This window comes from Oryx dammah, unplaced genomic scaffold (assembly GCF_014754425.2).
Source record: "Oryx dammah isolate SB20612 unplaced genomic scaffold, SCBI_Odam_1.1 HiC_scaffold_20, whole genome shotgun sequence".
NCBI lineage: Eukaryota > Metazoa > Chordata > Mammalia > Artiodactyla > Bovidae > Oryx > Oryx dammah.
The window spans coordinates 66,549,336-66,568,222 of record NW_024070204.1 but is presented as its reverse complement, the minus strand read 5'-3'; the positions used below and the strand labels follow the sequence as shown (position 1 = coordinate 66,568,222).

General features: G+C 49.5%; 1 protein-coding gene across 2 annotated transcripts in view; it reads left to right on the top strand.

Annotated features, from left to right (window-relative positions):
• Window positions 1-18,887, top strand: part of ERGIC1 (endoplasmic reticulum-golgi intermediate compartment 1) — a 113,671-nt gene that overhangs the window by 29,945 nt on the left and 64,839 nt on the right. The window contains exon 1 of one of the 2 annotated variants that reach the window (XM_040262745.1): window positions 16,432-16,463. The exons of the other annotated variant lie outside the window; for it this stretch is intronic. Coding sequence (XP_040118679.1) covers window positions 16,447-16,463 — 17 coding nt within the window. The 5' untranslated portion in view covers window positions 16,432-16,446. Of the gene's footprint in view, window positions 1-16,431; window positions 16,464-18,887 lie in introns of those variants that run through there. 2 annotated transcript variants of the gene reach the window in all.

Genomic DNA, 18,887 nt, shown 5'->3' with positions numbered 1-18,887 from the left:
GGCTGGCCTTGACTTTGCTCTTCCTTAAGGGTGTCTGATTCTTCTCTCCTGAGCTCTGTCCCCCCTTACTCAGCAGAGGATGTGTCCTTTAGTGACTCCCACTGATGTCAGGCTGTAGAAAGCTACAGTAGGACTCCACAGATTTGGGAAGCTTTTAGCAGTTTTGTTAAATTTATACCATTCCCGGGCCATTTTGACACCTTTTGCCGTATCTACCTCTATCCATACTATTATAAACTTTCTATTTTATTTATGTGGACTTTAAAGATTTAAACAAATGAGTTAAAAGCAAAAGGTAAGACCAACATCATCTGTTGTGACTGCGAAGTATCCATAAAATTCAAAGACGTGAATTTTAAAGAAAATTCGGCTGTTGCTGGTGGAAAGTTCAAAGCCTGAAGCCTGCTCTTGGATTTATTAAAAAGTGAGATTGTGTGGTGTTAAAAAGGTCCATGGAACCAAAGTGAGACTCTTCTAGTCTCGTGCAGGAGACTGATGGAGAAGCGGAGTTGGGGGGCGCTCCCTCACTGGGTGACTGGCTGCCCTGTCTCGGTTCCACCTAAAACCATCTCATGCAGGACTACAGACGCTCCCCTGGAGCCACCTCGCTCTTCCTGAAGGGCAGACACCCGGGGGCCAAGCTGGCCACACCGTCAGGGTGTGCAGCCATGAGACCTCTTTCTCCCGGCCCCAGGGATTCACGTCTGAGCATGAGTGCCCACGTCTGAAGCCACCTCCTCTGACCAGCTGTCCCTCATCTGCCCTCAGCGTTGGAGCATGTTGCCTTTAAAAAAAAAAAGCAGACATCTGACTTTCTTGGAGATACTGGAATTATTCTCATATTACATTATTGTTCCTATTTGATTCCAAGAATCGAGCTTTGTTGCATTGAGGTGGTACCTGCTCTGTCACAGAACTGTGTGGAGTTTAGTGGAACAGGGCACTTAATCACTTTTGACATCTACCCTTTGTAAGAAATACAGTTTATAACGACTTCCCTGGCACTCCGGTGGTTAAGACTCTGATGAGGGAATGAGGGTTCAATCCCTGGTTGGAGAACTGAGATCCAAGGCATGGCCAAGAAAAAGAAACGCATTTTATATCGCAGCCCAATGGACAACATGTGAAAACTCAGCCCGGCAATGATTCCTTTATACAGGCAGTGCAAAAAGTTACCTTTCACTTTATTTTGTGTGTGTGCTCAGTCACTTCAGTCGTGTCCAACTCTGTGATCCTATGGACTGTAGCCCTCCAGGCTCAAGGCTCCAGCCCTCCAAGTTTTAAATATTGCAGCATTTAAAAAAATTGTTTATCTGGCTGCACCAGATCCTTATTAGTTTCGGCACGTGGGGTCTAGTTCCCTGACCAGGAATCAAACCTGGGCCCCCTGCATTGGGAGCGTGGAGTCTTAGCCACTGGACCACCAGGGAAGTCCCATGTAATATTTTTTTTAAATGCTGGTCACAGCCCACTAAGTTGATTTCTCAACTCGCTGTAAGAGTTGCTCAGTCGTGTCTGACTTTGCAACCCCATGGATTGCAGGCCAGAATATTGAAGTGGGTAGCTGTTCCCTTCTCCAGGGTATCTTCCCAGCCCAGGGATTGAACCCAAGTCTCCCACAGTGCAGGCAGATTCTTTACCAGCTGAGCCACAAGGGAAGCCCAAGAATACTGGAGTGGGTAGCCTTTCCCTTCTCCAGCAGATCTTCCCGACCCAGGAATTGAACCAGGGTCTCCTACATTGCACATGGATTCTTTACCAACTGAGCTATCAGGGAAGCCTGCAAAAGTGAAGGTGAAAGTCGCTTAGTTGTGTCCGACTCTTTGCGACCCCATGGACTGCAGGCCAGAATACTGGAGTGGGTAGCCTTTCCTTTCTCCCTGGGATCTTCCCAACTCAGGGGTTGAACCCAGGTCTCCTGCATTGCAGGCAGATTCTTTATCAGCTGAGCCACCAGGGAAGCCCCTCAATTCCCTAGTCAGTCTCAACTTGCAGTTGGTGAAACATTGCTCTGGAGGGCAAAAGCGTGACCCATAACAGGCCCCATTTTTTTGAGTGCCTGGTATGTGCCCAGCACAGTGCTGAGCACTATCTCGTTTAATCCTGACCGCCTTTGCTCATCAGATCACTGAGTCTCAGAGAGGGGCGTCACTCAGCCCAGCTCACATGGCGAGTAAGGGCAGAATCAGGATTCCTACCTGGTTGCCTACGTCCTTTGGGCTTGGGAACACTTCCCCTGTGTATCTGCCTTTTGTACCTTTTTCAAGATGGTCCGCAGAGGAGGTATGGGTGGATATGTAAATGACGGAATCAAACATCAAGTTGGTATGGAAAGAAACTCAAAAAGAATCTCTCTATTTTTTTACGCTAAACCCATGCGGGGGTTCAGTGGCCAATTATTTGATGTTCTTTCTTCTTAACAACTTTTAACTTCTTAGCTTTTAAGTTACTTTTTAAATTGAAGTATAGCTCACCGTAAAGCGTACAGCTTAATGGCTTTTTGTGGACATATGCCCACCCCCAGATCCAGACACAGAACATTCCCTGCTCCCGAGAGGGCTCTGTCACGCCCCATCCTGGTCAAGACCCCAACCAAAAGGGGACCCTTCCCCTGGCTTCCCTCACCATGGGTTAGTTTTGTCTATCCTTCAAGGTCACAGAAATAGGCCGGGTGGTACGTGGGTGTCGCCTTCTTTCTTTCAGTCTGTGGGATTCATGCATGTTGTGTGCGTCAGTCATTCACCTTTGTGTTATAGCATCTGATTTCTTTTTTGGTACTTTAAGCTTTTTTAGAACTTTTCATACACTATATTGGGCATATCAAATAGCATAGAGACTACCTATCTCCCATTTCCATCTTTGACACATCTCCCCCACCATCCCAGGATAATGACTCTCCCAAATGTGGTATTGATCCTTCCTGCACGGCTTGGTAAAGCTTTCCTGTTTGTGTATGAAAATTCTTAATGGGTCTTTCATCTGCGTGTGTGTGCGCATGTGCGCACATGCTTTTTTTCTTTTTTGCATTGCTGAGCCCAGATAAAAAATATTTTAAAAATGTTCCAAGTCTTTCTGGAATTCAGAACCTCAGCTCTGTGCTATTGAGGTCAAGAGAGCCTGGGCAGAGTCCAGAAGGAAAGGCCAGGCAGGGAGAGGTAAGCAGAGAGCAGAGCGAGGACGGGAGCCTGGGGGCAGGAGAAGAGGGGGGTGGGCACTCCCCACCGTGTGAAGCAGCTGTAACCTGGGGGCCTGACACCCTGCCTTCTGTCTCGTTCTGGACCCATAGGGACCTCACTGTGCCCCTCTTTCTTTTTTGAAAAAATGTTTGGCCAGACCCCACGGCGTGTGGAACCTAGTTCCCCCACCGTGACTGAACCCACGTCCCCTCCCTTGGAAGGTGGAGTTGTAATCACTGGACCGCAGGGAAGTCCCACTGTGCTGTTCTTTCTGACCTGATTTCCTGGGTCCAGTGGTCCCACCTTTGCTGAGACTGCCCTCCCAGGGATTTGGTGAGGAGAGAATGAGATTCTCCTTTGGAAAGAAGAAAAGGCTTGTGGTCTTCTCTACCTCGCACCCTGACGCCTGGTAGTAATAGGTGGAATGGTGAGCACTCACTCATGGGGCTAGGCGCTGTGCTAAATTAGCACTTTCCATGTGTTAACACGTGGACCACCTCAGAGCCACCCAAGGAGGGGGGCAGTGCTTGACAAACTGGGAAACTGAGGCACAAGGGGGTGGGGCAAATTCCCAAGGCCACTGCTAGCAAGTGATGAATGTGGACTCACAGGGAAAGGCCAGCCCCTCTGGGACCGTACACCCTGCAGCCTCAGCTCTTGTACAGTGGGGAGGCCTTCTTTTCCTGGTACTCATCTCCTCTGTGACTACACATTTGTTACAGACCTCTGCTTGACTCTGGCTTCAGGCAGGCAGGGGCTGCCTTTGTTTGGTTCATACTGGGTCTTGAGGTCCTAGCTCAGCCTCCAGCACAGAGTAGGTGCTGCTGACAGCTGCAGAATGGATGCTGAGTGAAAGAATGGGCAGCCGTGCAGGAGCAGAGCTGGGGAACCGTGAGGTGGATTCTGCACATGCCAGGCTTTCCTCTGGGCTTTGGGAAATCTGAGAGCCAGGGGTCTGAGTGCAGCTCCATGGCTCCCGAGCAGCACCACCTGGACCTTCCTCATTTGGAACATGGGGCTGGTGACAGTCCCTCCCTCCCAGGGTCACCGACACCGCACGGTCAGTTGTGCGGCATCACAGGCCATTCTGGGTGCGGGTGGGGCAGCTGGGCTTCCCAGGCAGGTGGGTCCTCGGTAGACAAAAGATCAGGGTGATTTCATGCGAGAGGGGTCCTGGCTCAGGCCCTGCAGTCACATGGAACTTGCCTGCGCGTGTGAGCTGTTTGATGGGTGCTGTCCTGTAACTGTCCGGTGTGTTCCCCATTCTGCCCCTCAGAAACTGCAGGAACACTGACTGGCTTTGGCCACTGCCTCTGAATTTCAGCCCTCTGCAGTCATTTGATACCAAGAAGACAGCCAGCCAGCTAGGCTGTATAGGAGTTACCATCCCCATTCCTGGCTGACGTCTGCTTGGTCCTGGCTGGGCAGGACAGCAGTTGCCTCTCCCCACAGGCACCCTGCTTTGAAGTCGTTCCTTCTGGTCCTAGTACTAACCAGCAGGCTTGCATCTCCATCCTCTAATACACCCACTCTTTGCCTTGTCTGCGTCAGGAGCTCAGCCAGGCTGTTAACAGGAAATGTGGGATCTTTCCCTCATAGCATAGCATTGAACTAACCTTTTGTGATTGCCTATTGGGTGCTAAGGGCTCTCTCTGCATTCCAGTTAGTGATCCCATTTGTTTCTTAAAATCAGACTAGAGTTGGGGCATAATCCACAGGGGTTCAGAGGTCCAGCTAGTTGCTTAAACAGAGTCAGCATTAGAATGCCAGCTGGTGTGAGACCGAAGCCGGAAGCCAGGCTTGTCTCCACTCCCCTTCGAGCAACCTGCGGCCCCCCACCCCGCCATGCTGCTCTGCAGAGAGAAGGCAAGAGTAAGCCCACGAGAGGCAGTGGCAGCCGCAGCATCGTGGTGGTAATCATCAGTGATGAAAACTGCAGCTGGCGTCTGTCATCTGCCGTGTGCTTGCTCCCTGCTGTGAACTGTCTTCAGTGCCTTACATGTCCTTCCACTTACAGTCCTTACTCTCATGAGGTCGTCAGTAATTTTATTCCCATTTTGCAGATGAAAAACACTGAAAGCTCATGGGAAATTTTGTCCAAAGGCACACAGCTAATGAATGAGGCAGTAGAGCCCCTGGCTTTGCAGACCCACACCTTGGGCGTTGAAAAACCAGGAATGCTGTGGTTCACCCAGACATTGGATTATTATTCAGCCCTAGAAAGAAATGATCTACCAAGCCACAAAAGGACATAGGTGCTGCTGCTGCTGCTGCTGCTGCTGCTAAGTCGCTTCAGTCGTGTCCGACTCTGTGCGACCCCACAGACGGCAGCCCACCAGGCTCCCCCATCCCTGGGACTCTCCAGGCAAGAACACGAGTGGGTTGCCATTTCCTTCTCCAATGCATGAAAGTGAAAAGTGAAAGGGAAGTTGCTCAGTCCTGTCTGACTCTTAACAACCTCATGGACCTCAGCGTATCAAGCTCCTCCATCCATGGGATTTTCTGGGCAAGAGTGCTGGAGTGGGGTGCCATTGCCTCCTCCGGGACATAGATGGGGGAAACTATTGCTCAGTGAAAGAAGCCAATCTGAAAAGGTTATATACCTATGTAATCCAACGGTGTGACATTCTGGAAAAGGCAAAAGTGTAGAGAAAGAAAAAGGCAACAGTGGTTGCCTGGGGCGGTGGGGAGAGGGAGGGATTCTGTTATTCAGGCACTGAACTGAAGAGGATTTTTATGGTGAGTAAAACTTCTCCGCATGATACTATGATGGGGCATCTATGTCCTTTCCCACTTGTCAAAATCCATAGAGTGTACAATGCCAAGAGTGAACCCTAACGCAGACTGTGGACTCTGGGTGATAGTGGTGTGTCAGTGCAGGTACATCCATTGTGACCGACGCCCCGCTCTGTGGGAGAGGCTGATGATGGGAGAGGCTGTGTAGGCATGGAAGCAGGGCATCTATGGAAAAAATCTCTGTGCCTGCCGCTCCAGTTTGCTGTGAACCTAAACCTGCTCTAAACAGTGGTCTAGTTTTTAAAAAAGTAAACAGGTACGCAATGCACTTGATGTCTGAGCCACTGCCAGCCTGACCTCCAGGCCGTGTTCTTCCAGCTGCCCTCAGCAGTGATGTGAGTGGGGGTGGGTTGTAGCTCTCCAGAGTGTGGGGGCATCCCTGGGTTACCTGTGAGATGGCAGGCATGCCAAGGGACTCTGCCAGGGGATGGAATGATCCTCCCGCTTGGGGAGGAGGAAGAAGGAGGTGAGGGAGGTGATAACCGCATTCTTTGGTCTTCATTCCCTGGGACAGTGTGTGCTCAGGGAGGCTGGCCTTGCCCCTGCCAGGGCATTGCAAAACTCAAGTTCAGTTGAATCAATGTCCTTTGGAAAAGTACATTCTGCTCAGGAGCCAAGTAAAACTGAAGGTCTTGTAGCCAGCACACTGGAGTCGAGCGCTGTGACTCACGCTGAGTGGGAGGGAGGCGGGCCGAACTCAAGGCAGGCCTCAGCTCCCAGGTGGGCCCAGGCTCGCTCTGGTGCCAGGCCTCTCTGCCAGCTCAAGGCCCTCAGCTGGGGCAGTGTGCGTGCTCTGGGGAGCATCGTCATATGGCTTCGTCAGGGCTCAGACCCCCTCGCTGGTTAGAAAAGGTTCTGTCCCAACAGAGCTATGGATAAAATGAATCACTGTTAAAATCAGATTTTCTTATTAGCTTGCATTATTGACTTAGAGATGACTCCTCTCTAAGGTAAGTCTTTGGCAGATGTAGGGGCACCTTGGTGTCATGGGAAGAGCCCCAGATAGGATTCACAGCTAGTTCTCATTTGTGACATTAGGCAATTCAGTGTTGCTTCCTGAACCTCAGTTTTTCTAACTTTAAAATGGGTCTGAACTAAATCAGCTTTGTTGAATACCCAGGAAGCTCACTGGTGCCCCCAGTTCCTTGGCCTTGGCAGACATTGCGAATCCATCCCACCACACATGCACCAAGTCCAGTCCCAGCTGTAGCATCTGGGCAGCCACTGGAATCGAGCCCTGAGGAGCCCTGGTTTGGCCACACAGGGACCCGTAGTCTCAGTGTCCTTCTAGCTCTACAGCAGGCGACTCCTACTGCCCTCTCGTATCTTTTCAGTCCTGCTGTCTGTTCTATAACAAAAATACTTCAAGATTGAAGGCCAAGTTCACCAACAGTCCCCGGCTGAATCTGAGCCATAGGAGTGTTTTCTTTGATGTGCATATTATTTTATTTAAAAATCAAAAAGCAAATTTAAAAACCCTGAAAATCCCCGTTGCCATCATTTTTGTTGTATTTATTTTTGTTTTGGAGTTAGCTGGGTCTTCACTGCTGCACGGCTTTCTTCCGGTTGCAGAGAGCAGGGTCTGCTCTCCAGTTGCCGTGCAGAGGCCTCCCATTGCGGCGGCTTCTCTGTGGACATGGGCTCTGGAGCGCGTGAGCTTCATTATTGGGCACATGGGCTTAGCTGCGCCACAGCGTACGGAGTCTTCTGGACCAGGAAGACCTGTGTCTCCTGCGCTGGCAGGTGGATTCTTTACCACTGATCCCCACCATCATGTTCAAATTGGTAATTTCATGTAAGACCCCAGGTTTCTTTCTGGTTTCCTCTGATCTGGCTGCCCTTCTTCTGGCCACAGGCCGAGCTAGGAGGCTTTCTCCCCTCTTCCGGTGGACTGTGGATCCTCTGATTGCCACAGGCTCCACCGGCCCACTTCTCTCATCCCAGTACCTGCCCAGCCTTGGTGGGCGTTTTCCACTGGGGAGCACATAATGCCTCGTTGCCGCTCTTTGGGCGCTGTGAGCAACTCGGGGATCAGTGTCTGGGCCCGCTGATGCATTTGGGATGCTTGCTGTTTCCTGGAATCATTTTCAAAGGGAAGAGTGTTAGCTCTCCGTGAATAATCACCCCCTGGTGAAGTGGTTTTAAATTTTTATTTTCCCATGTGGGCTCTCCTGAAAGCGAGGGCTCAGCTAAGCCATGTGCTGGTGAGGGAAGTGCAGGTGGAGGCAGATGGGGGAAACGGGGAGTGGGGAGGAGGCCCCCTGTCTGCCCGCTGCCAGTCGCGCACCCCCCTGCCTCCTGTAGGTCTCCTCCATGAGGTCTCATTGCTGGGGGCTGGTTAGGAAGCCAAGAGGTTCTCTGAGGAGAGTCGCCTGCACATCTCAGGTGAGCTCTTGGTCCAGAAAGACCACCAGTCTTATGTGACTCGGTGGATCTCTTATTGCTTAAAAATTACGCTCCCCACTTTGAGTGCCGGTACTGAGGCCCCCACAGTGTATAAGACCAGCTCCTGCCCTTGAAGAGTTCGTATCTGTGAAAAGAAGACGACACCAACGTATTTTTTTAATGAATATGGTGCTACACTGTAAAGGACGGATAGAAGAAAAACAAGCAATAATAAAGTAACACAGGTTTGATTTCTTACTGTTTTTATATTCCCTAGTTTGTTGTCTTTTTTAGATTCTGCACGTTAACTGACAGTAGGCACTGTTTCTTTCTCCAGCTGACTTCTTTCAGATAGTGTAGTACCCTCACGGAGAAGGCAGTGGCACCCCACTCCAGTATGGACAGAGGAGCCGGGTGGGCTGCAGTCCGTGGGGTCGCCAAGAGTTGGATACGGCTGAGCTACTTTCACTTTAGTTCACTTCGTGTGTGTGTGTGTGTCCTTTATCCATTCACCTGTGGATGGAAGATACCAGCAATAGTGATGAGACAGACTAGGCTGTGTTGTTTGTTCATGATTGCACATACATAATGTGCAATACATGTGTGACAGTATATTGCGGGCCAAATGATGAGAGAGAGCAGCTCAGGGGCGGTGGCAGCTGGAATAGGGTGCCTCAGCCAGCCTGATGCTGATTGGAGATGGCTTCTCAGAGGAAAGGGTGTGTGAGCTCAGTTTTAAAGAACTACCTGGGGCCTCTGACTTCATCTTCCAGTCCAGCTGTATCTGCCTCCTTGCCATTTGGGAAACCTGCCAGATATGTTCCCTGCCTCCATCCCTTCAGCCTGGAGCTCTCACCCCTGGACATCCAGATGGCTGCTGTCCCACTTGAATGAGATATCTGTGTGTTCATGTCGCCTTGTCAGATGAGCCTTCTCTAACGCCCACCTAAAGCAGCACCCACACGACATTCTGTCTCCCTAGCATGGCTTATTTTTCTGCAAGGCACGGGCATATATGAGTTCATTATTGTTTGTCTCCCCTGGGATGTGAGCTAAGTGAAGGCAGAGAGTTTTGTGTCTTGACCACACCTAGAACAGTGCTCTGTCCACGGTGGCACTCGGCAGTGGAGCAGGGTTGAGCTGCAGAGAGAGGGATGCTGCAGATGGGAGCACAGTCTGTAGAAAGCATAGAGCTGGACAGTAGGAGCTTTTCTGAAACCAAGGGTGGGGTCGTGGGGTGAGGGGCCGATAATAGAGAGGCAGGGGTGGCAAGCTCACAGCAGGTCTTTTGAAGACCCTGACTGCCGCTATTTTCCTGCTTGTAACCTGTTTATTATGGAATAACTGAAAAGTACCAGAATATGCCCAAGGGACCCTAACCGAGCTCTTCCCCAGGTCAACAGGGGAACACTTTGATCCCTTTCCTTGCGCCTTTTTGCCTGGGACTGTCTGAACATCCCACCTTTTCACTTGTAAGCCAGACCTCTTTTCCTAAAGCACACAGCCACTCCCAAGCTTGGCGCCATAACTTCGTGTTTGGACAGACCTCCATCTTGCGGCTTGCTGAGTGCGTGACCTCGGGCATCCAGGGCCGTGACCCTTGGCCAGAGCTGTCACTCTGTCCGGGGCTTCTCTCCCCCCGCTGCCCTGGCCTCGTGTCCACTCGTCGTCTTGCACTCAGGGACCCAGCCCAAAACTCAGCCTCTCGACCCAGTCTTTTCTGAGCCTCAGTTCCTTTTCCTGTGAAAGTGGGGGTGAACCTCATTTTGAGACATTGAATGGTTTTGAGGCTGCGGTGGGGAGACGTGAGCTAAGAGGCTGGCGCATGGGAGGTGCTCAGTACATGGTCTTTCCCCTCCCGTGACACCAGCTTTTTCTCTGTGATACTTCCTTGCCTGCGAATCTCTTCAAACCTTAATCCTGTCCTAGGCTTCTACCCCAGGACTAGCCAGAACTCAGCCTTCACCTCTCCAGTAGCTGAACTGTTGTCCAAAAGGAGGTCTCATGGCTGAGTGATTCTGAATTCCCCCGAGCAGGTGGAGGTCAAAGGGCATTTGGGGTCCCTTGAAGGAGGCCCCTTCCACAGGTGTCTTGGCACAATTGTCTTTCCCCATAGTTCGCTCCTTCTAAACTTAAAAACCCCAACGCCAATGGTTTCTTCCTTTTAAATCTCTGTAGAAGGCCGTGCCCTGGCGGGGAGCCATGGCCACGAGAATCTAATCCCCGAATAGCTCCTGCCGCTCAGCATTTAAAGGCCGTCTGTATTTTTATCCGATGATGGGTCACTTCTTAAAAACTCCGCTCAGGTCCTGCCCCTCTAAGAACACATTTCCATTTATAGCGTCTGCGCTCGGGATGTTGTCGTGTCTCGGTGTGGAGCCGCCGGCTGCGTCCTGTTTCCAGTGATCTGGAAACACGGTGGGGGCCATAGCTGTTTCCCCCAACCCTGGCTCTCGCTCTGTGGCCAGGATGCGTGGGAAGCTGACTCCCAGCCAAGCCCTGGCTGCCTGACGGCCTCGGGCCCCGACACCAGGCCTTTCCTGTTGCTGGGGGAGCGTGGGCTCCTCGGGCTGTTGCTGGGCAGGGGAGGTCGGGGGGTGAGGGACCCCGTCTGCTCTGCTGGGACCTCAGCGGCACCTCCCTGCAGTCTGTAGCTCCTCGGGACCCTTCTTCCTTCCCTCGCTCACCAAGCGCCCCAGCCTGCTGTCGGCACCAGGCTGTGCACGGACCGCCACGGCCCCCAGCGGCTAGTGGAGCTCTGGGGAGGCCGCAGAGGGTCAGTGTGCAGCCTCCAATCCTGACCCTGCCTCCTGCTGGCTGTGTGAGCTTCACCCTCACACATGTAGAGTTATGTGTAGAGTCACATGTAGTCTCAATTTCTACCTTGGTTGATGGTACCTTGTGGTTGAGGGGGAGGGGTTCAGTGGGTTAAAGTAGGTCAAGGGTCTCCAGTAGTGCGTGGCCCACAGGGTAGGACCAGGAAATGCCAGTCCCTTTGCCTAGCCCTCTGTTGATCTGTGGTAATTCAGGTGGGTACGAGCAGAAAGTCTTAGGAAATACATTTGAAGTTGGAAATAAACATACAATTTATACTTTAGCAGTCCTTGCACACCAAATGTCTCCTGAACTGCAATTTTTCTGGCTGTGAGACTTCTTGCCTTCCCCAACCCTGTGCTGGTTTAGTCCTTTCTGCAGCGCAGAGCCCTGGAATCTGCACATTTAACCAGCCTCCTAGCGGGTTCTGAGGCCGTTCCATGGACCAGACTGAGAAACACTGCCTCCTTCATCCATTGCAAAGCACTTCTGTAGACCTACTGTGTGCTGGGTGCTTCTCTGGGCCCTGGGCATATAGTGGCAGGCAGGCCCCTGTTAGTGATGGAGTGGAGCAGTGAGCAGATACGCATAACACAAGGTGGTGATTGCAAGTGCGGTGAAGAAACAGGCAGCAGAGTGAGGAGTGTGCGGAGTGCTGTGTTTTATTTGGTCTCCGGGACAGGTCTTTGAGGAGGTGACATTTGAATATATACCTAAAAGAAGTGAACGAGCAAGACAGGAAGAGATCTGAGGGAAAAACATCCCAGATACAGGAACGCAAGGGCAAAGGGTCTGAGATGAAAGCTCACTTGCCTGACTGTTCAAGGAACACCACTGCGTTAGGATTTAGAGCTAATGCAGCTGAACATAAATTACAAGACCAGTGCCCCCTCCTTGCTGTGCGTGAGTGTTATCCTCCCCAATGAGCCTGGGTCCAGGAAACAGGTAAGGGCATTGCCTAGCACAGTGAGGCTTCCATCTTTCTGCTGATGGACCATCTAAAACACTCTGAGAATTGCCTGGATGGTCGTCTTCCTCATCAGCTGACTTGACTTTCTTGCTCACCGTGGTGGCCCAGAACAGCACATCTTTCCACTTCTCAGACGTTTGGGAACCCAGGAACACACAGGCTGTGTTCTTCTCTGATTCTTTGGAAGGAATCAGGGATCCTTGTATCTAACACAAGATGTTAGGCGTCTATCTGGAAACACATCCTTCCCGTGTCTCATTGTAATTACCTGTGGATGTGCACGTTTGGGTTCCATGGTCCCTAAGAGAAGTTCCTCCTGCCTCTGTTGCTTTCAGACCGTAAAAGCGGGTTTTGTGTGAGGAGCTGTTGGTCTCTGTTCTGGTTTGCTCCACATCGAGTGTAAGAGGCAGGTGTGATGCCTCTGGGAATGGGGAAGCTCCTTGGGCGTTACCGTGTGAGTGCCACAAGGACGGTGCTGCTTCTGTCTTGCTCACTTTCTCCTGTCTCCCTTGAACTCGGCACAGTAAATTAAGTCATAAGTTGAGGGGGGGAATTAGAAGAGAAGGGACCTGAGCACACATGCTTGGGATGTACCTGGATATCGGGCAGGAGAAGGAAAAGGAACAGACAGAGAAGATGCTGAAGGGTGAGGATGCCATGGTACTTCAGGCTGCCAAGAGAAGGGCGAGATCTGAGAGGGCAAGGATAGTCAGCTGAATCGGTGCAGAGGCAGTGCTGAGCAGAGCCAATGGCATCTGGCCCATCGCGTCTCTTGGGTGATTTTAGCAATGGCAGGAAGAGAGAGTGGGTGAGGGGGGCAGGCTGCTACGGGATAAGGATCAGATGGAAGGTGAAATGTGAGGTTATTCTAGGTGAGCCGTTGAGAATGTACCGCATCACACTGAGAGAGAGGTACAGAATAATGGGTTTTCTTTTCTTTTTTTTTTTTTAATACTAAGATCGGTCACTGGGTTCAGGTGATGGTAGCTGATCTGTCTGTTATGAAATTTAGATAAATGCCTAAATCCAACATCTCATCAGAGGATGCACAGTGATGGTTTTTCCAATTCTATTAGTTCTTCCACATTATTCTTTGAATTTATTCAGTAAAATAGGACTTTGTCTTCATCAGCTATTTAGTTTCCTAGAAATACATTGTGTATACCAAACAAAAAAAAACCCAGAATAAATGCTTTCCCATTATTTACCAATTTTCAGAATAATGACTTGCATCTTCAAAGTTATCGAAAGAGGCTTTTTGTTTGTTTTTTGAAGTATTTTTATGAACTCATAGATTACTTAGTGTATTTGATGTGTTTCAGTCATGGCTATCATGAAAAAATTTTTTCTATTAATAACAGTTTTATTGAGGTATAATTGACATACAGTAAACTTCATGTACATAAAGTATACAGTTTGAGAAAATTGATATATGTGTACACCCATGAGATGGGAATCATACCACAATTGCTTTCATTCAGCATAACTGTTTTGGGAATCATCCATGTTGTTGTTTGTATCAATGTCATTGCTTTTTACTGCTGATAATATTCCATTGTGTGGATGTACCATCTATCCATTTGCCTGTTGATAGATATTTGGGTTGTTTCCAGTTTGTGACTATTACAAATTAAGCTTCTATGAATATTCATATACGTGTCTTTGGGAATATACTTTTGTTTCTCTTGGGTAAATGTCTGGAATTTACCCAGACATTTAGGAGTGGGATGGCTGGATCATATGGTAAGTATATATTTAACATTTTCAGACACTGCCAAACTCTATTCCCTAATGGTTGTGCTGTGCATTTCGCCAGCAGTGTCTGAGAGTTCCAGTTGCTCCATATCCTCACCAACACTTGATGCGACCAGTCTTTACCATTTCAGCCATTCTAATAGGTATAGGGTGGTATCTCTGTGGTTTTAATTTGCATGTCCCCAGTGTCTTTGATATATTAGCATCATTTCATTTGGTTATTCACCATCAGTAAGTCTCTGATGAAATGCCTGTTTAAACGTTCAAATTTTTGCCCATAGGTTTAATGGGTTGTTTTCTTATTCCTGTGTTTTGAGTTCTTTATATTGAATATAAATCCTTTCACAGATATGTGATTCACACATGTTTTTCCTAGTCTATAGCGTATCTTTTCATTCCTTTAACAATGCCTTTTGAAGAGTGGAGGTTTTTCATCTTGATGAGGCCTTATCTATATGTTTTTTCTTTCATAGATCATGCTTCTGGTGTCTTATCTAAAGTCTTCGCCTAACCTAAGAGTGCTGAGATTTTCTCCCATGTTTATAGTTTAGTTTATAGTGAGTCTGGAAGTTGGAGTCAACTTCGTTCTTTCTCATAGTTGTTTTGGTTCTCGTAAGTCCTGTGCATTTCTGTGTGAATCCTAGAATCAATTTGCCAAATTCTACAAAAATGCCTGCTGGAATGTTTTTCTTGGAATTGAGTTGATTCCATATCAGTTTGGGGGGAAATGCCATCTTAACAATATTGAGTCTTCTGACCCATTGACGCAGTCACGTATTACTCTATTTATATCTTCTTTGATTTTCTCAGCAGTGTTTCACTGTGTTCAGTATGTGGGTCTTGTACTTCTTTTGTCATATTTATCCCAAATATTTAATATATTTTATCCATCTCCTAAGAATAATAGAAGTAACCATTTTTTGTTAGCTTTTGGTTACAGCTTCTATTGTTCCTTTTCAAAGATAATAAGCAAGGATGCAGATTTATTTTTATCACCAGCCTTCACTTTATGGATGGTTTGTAGTTTATGAACTGGTCCCACTGGATGGACATTTGAATGGTCTCCAGTTGTTTGCTATGATAGACGATGTAACGGTGAACAACCCTGTGCCTACGTCATTTTATATTTTCCCCTGGAATTTACTGAATGCCGTTAATGGGCTGAGCCCTGCACGACCCATGGGAGATTCAAGAACAAATCTGACCGTCCCAGCTCAGCAGGAGCAGAAGACCCTGCAGCCATCTCGGAGCTGTGTCAAGAATGCATATGCCCACAGAGCCCCAGGAAGATGGGGTTGGGGGGGATGGCGCCTTGAGAGGTGCCTTCTGGAAGCTCAGCAGTCAGACTTATTCCTCTTTCTCCTTGGCTAGGGCTTGGTGGTCAGAGAGGCTATTCTGAGACAGGAGACATCACAGGTGGAGGCAGTTGGCTCTAGGACGCCACCCTGCAGATAGGTAACCTCCACGTGGGCACTGAGATTAAGGGAGAGAGCCACAGTGGGTGGGCTGTGGATCTGTGTGTGTTTTAGTACCTCATACACAGAGCGTCATCACCCAGCCATCCCGTAGACACAGGCCTCTACTCCTCCGGTTCCTGGCCTTCCATCCTGTTGCAGGCAGGCACGGGTTGCAGTGGACAGAGCAGAGGTCCTGGAGCCAGGCTGCAGCAGTTTGAATCCTGGCCCAGAGTCTGGGGCCAGGAGAACGGGGAGAATGCTGGTGTCCACTGACCACGGCTGTACAAAGGACGTGAGCTAATGCAGGCACAAGCCAAGGCCAGCTGCACAGTGATCGTCACAATGGGGACGGCAGCAGCGTCGGTGTGACGGCTCTTGCTATTGTTATTCCCCCTCTAGGCTCCTCCAGTGGGGCTGGAGAGGCAGACTTTTTCCCCTTCCTTTTGCCAGAGGGAGGTGTGGTGTGTGAGCTCAGAGTGGTATATAGTTTGAATGTCAAGGACAGGATCTGTGGACTGGCAGGCAGAGTGGTGAGAATGATCCTAGATGTCATTATAACTAATGCTCTCATGGTTCTGTCCCAGCCGTGCTCAGCTCTGGCGTGCCCACGCACCTCTGTATGCCCTTCAGCACACACGTGTGGCACGCACATGCCAGTGGTTCTCAGTAAGGTGGAGGAGATGACTAAGTGAACCAATAAGCAGTTTTCATCCAGCTCCCTGAGCCTCACTGAGGGCTCTGATGAGCTGGTGGGCAAGGGTGAGCAGCCAAAGAACCCACTAAAAGCCTTGCTGCCTATTTTTGGGACTAGTGACCCACCACTTCCAATGACTTGCTCCTAAGTGGCGTCTAATTTCATTAGGCCATGGAAACAGTGACATCACGAGCGCCTGCCTGGTGACCGCCCACACATGGCGAACCGCAGGGCACTCTGAGATTCGTCTTCAGGAACAGGGGAGAAGTCAGGTCCCAAGCAGCAAAAGTTAAAATAGCAGGAGCTGAGGCATTCTGCTATGAAAAGAAATTACAGAAGAAATCCATTAGTCAGAGATTTCCAGCGGCTGTTTCCTTGCTTGGGAGCGGGAGAAGACTGATGCCTGTTTATTTTGGGTGAGGTTATACAGCCGTCCCTCACTCTGCAGGCTGGAGGTGGCCTGCACAGTGAATTTCCTGTTAAGTAAATCCTATATCCTCATCAACTTCTAGTTCTGATGTTGATGTGTGTTTTATTCTAGGGAATTTGTGTGATCCTAAGGTGTAATGAAGTTGGAGGCATGGGTCCAACAACTTTTTTTTTTTCTTTTTGATTCAGTGACACTTGTACTTCATTGTTGTTGTTCAGTTGCTAAGTTGTGTCCAGCTGTTTGTAACCCCATGGGCTGTGGCACGCCAGGCTCCTCCATCCCCCACCATCTCCTGGAGTTTGCTTAAATTCATGTCCATTGAGTCGGTGATGCTGTCTAACCATCTCATCCTCTGCTGCCGCCTTCTCCTCCTGCCCGCAGTCTTTTCCAGCACCAGGGTCCTTTCCAGTGAGTTGGCTCTTTGCATTAGGTGGCCAAAGGATTGGAGCTTCAGCTTCAGCAGCAGTCCTTCCAATGAATCAGGACTGATTTCCTTTAGGATGGACTGGTTGGATCTTCTTGGAGTCCACAGAATTCTTAAGAGTCTTCTCCACTTACTCTTACTGCACCTTTATAAGGAGTCACAAATCCAGGTGGACTTTATTTTTTCCCTGTGGTTTCCTTTGTCCGGTTCTCTCCAAGTGTGCTTTCTCAGACACAGGGTGAAAAAGGACAGGGAGAGACTACTTAGTCCAGATTCCTGGTCTCCATGGAGGTGATCAAGGCCATGGCCGTGACATCACCCAGCCGGAGCAGAGGCAACTGGAGGCGTCTCCGTGGAGAGAACCCAGGCCCAGTGGGAAGTGAGCTTCCCACTGCCTGTTGCTTTGCCTACAAAAGGGTTTCTCAGCTTCAGCACCATGGACACTGGGGGACTGTATCCTTTGTTGTGGGCTTCCCAGGTGGCGCTAGGGGTAAACAACCCACCTGCCATTGGAGGAGACGTAAGAGACATGGGTTCTATCCCTGGGTCGAAAAGATCCCCTGGAGGAGGGCATGGCAACCCACTCCAGTATTCTCGCCTGGGGAATCTCATGGACAGAGGAGCCTGGTGGGCTCCAGTCCGCGGGGTTGCAGAGAGTCAGACACGACTGAAGCGACTGAGCACTCACGCATGCACACCCTTTGCTGTAGGGCCCCCTGTGCATTGTAGAGCTGAGGGATGTATTAGCAATCCTGAGTTCTTCCCTCTGGGTACCACCCACTCCCCAGGGTGACAACCAAAAATATCTCCAGACGTTGCTAAGTGTCCCCTGGCGGGCCAAAATTGCACCTGGTTGAAAGTCACCAGCATATGACATTTCAAGAGCATGAGATAACAAGGATTTCACAAGTTTTTTATTAGCTTGTTTTTGTTTTAAATACTCTGAGTTTAATTATACTTTACATTGGGCAAGTCACTCCTTCTTGGAGCTTCTGCTTTCTCTCCTGTAAAATGAATGGGTTGGACACAGTGATCTCAGCATATCCTCTAGACCCCACAGCAGAACGTGGTGAAGCCGTAGGGTTCCTGTGTTTGGGTCCTGTCCCAGCAGGTGACAGGTCTCTAGTCTACCTGGCTCCAGGCACTGCTCCCATTCTCCTGGCACCTAAGCTTAGTCTTTCTTAAGTCCAGTTGATTATATTCTTGCTTTCATTTAAGCCCATTTTGCCTGATTTATAAGTGAAAATTTCCAAATACAGTCCAAGGAACCCCTGAGGACATATCCCCACCATCCATTTCATCTTAATCTTATTTGGAGGGCCAGCCAGTGGACCTTATCTTTGTGTAGACTCATCCATTGACTCATTCATTCAGGTCAGTTCCCCAAGGGCCTGCATTGGGCAGAGCTGAGCAGCAAGGAAGCCCTGGTTTTTTCCTGGAGAAACTCACAGTCTTGGGGGAGAGCAGGGAAAGAGCTTTTTTTTTTTTGTTTTTGATGAACATCAAGAATCCATCCTTGGGCTTTCTCTATTTAAGATTAAGCAATTCTAGTTCTTTAATCTTTCTTCCTAAGAAATATTTTCTACCCAAATGGTCCTAGTTATCCCCACATCGTTGGGAAAAGCAGCAACAATGTAAATTAGGCCTGGATTCAGATCCGTGCCGTGACACTTTATAGACGTGAGAGCTTGGCCAAGTCAGCAGCCTCTGACTCTCATCTGTAAAATGGGCTAACAATCCCCAGCTCACACGTGGGCTGGGGGAGTTAGATGAGAACATGCCAGTCCAAGGCCCAGCACGAGCCCAGCCCACGTGACGTGGGCACTAAGCATCCCTTCCCCTCTGCCCCTTTTTCTTTACTCTTTACTCTACATTCTCTTAACAGTGGGTGGCGGCAGCTAATCATATCACCGCATGCCCCAGAGAGGGACTGACTAATGTGAGCCAGAGAGGACGGCTCACTTCCTCATCTGTCACATGCCTGGG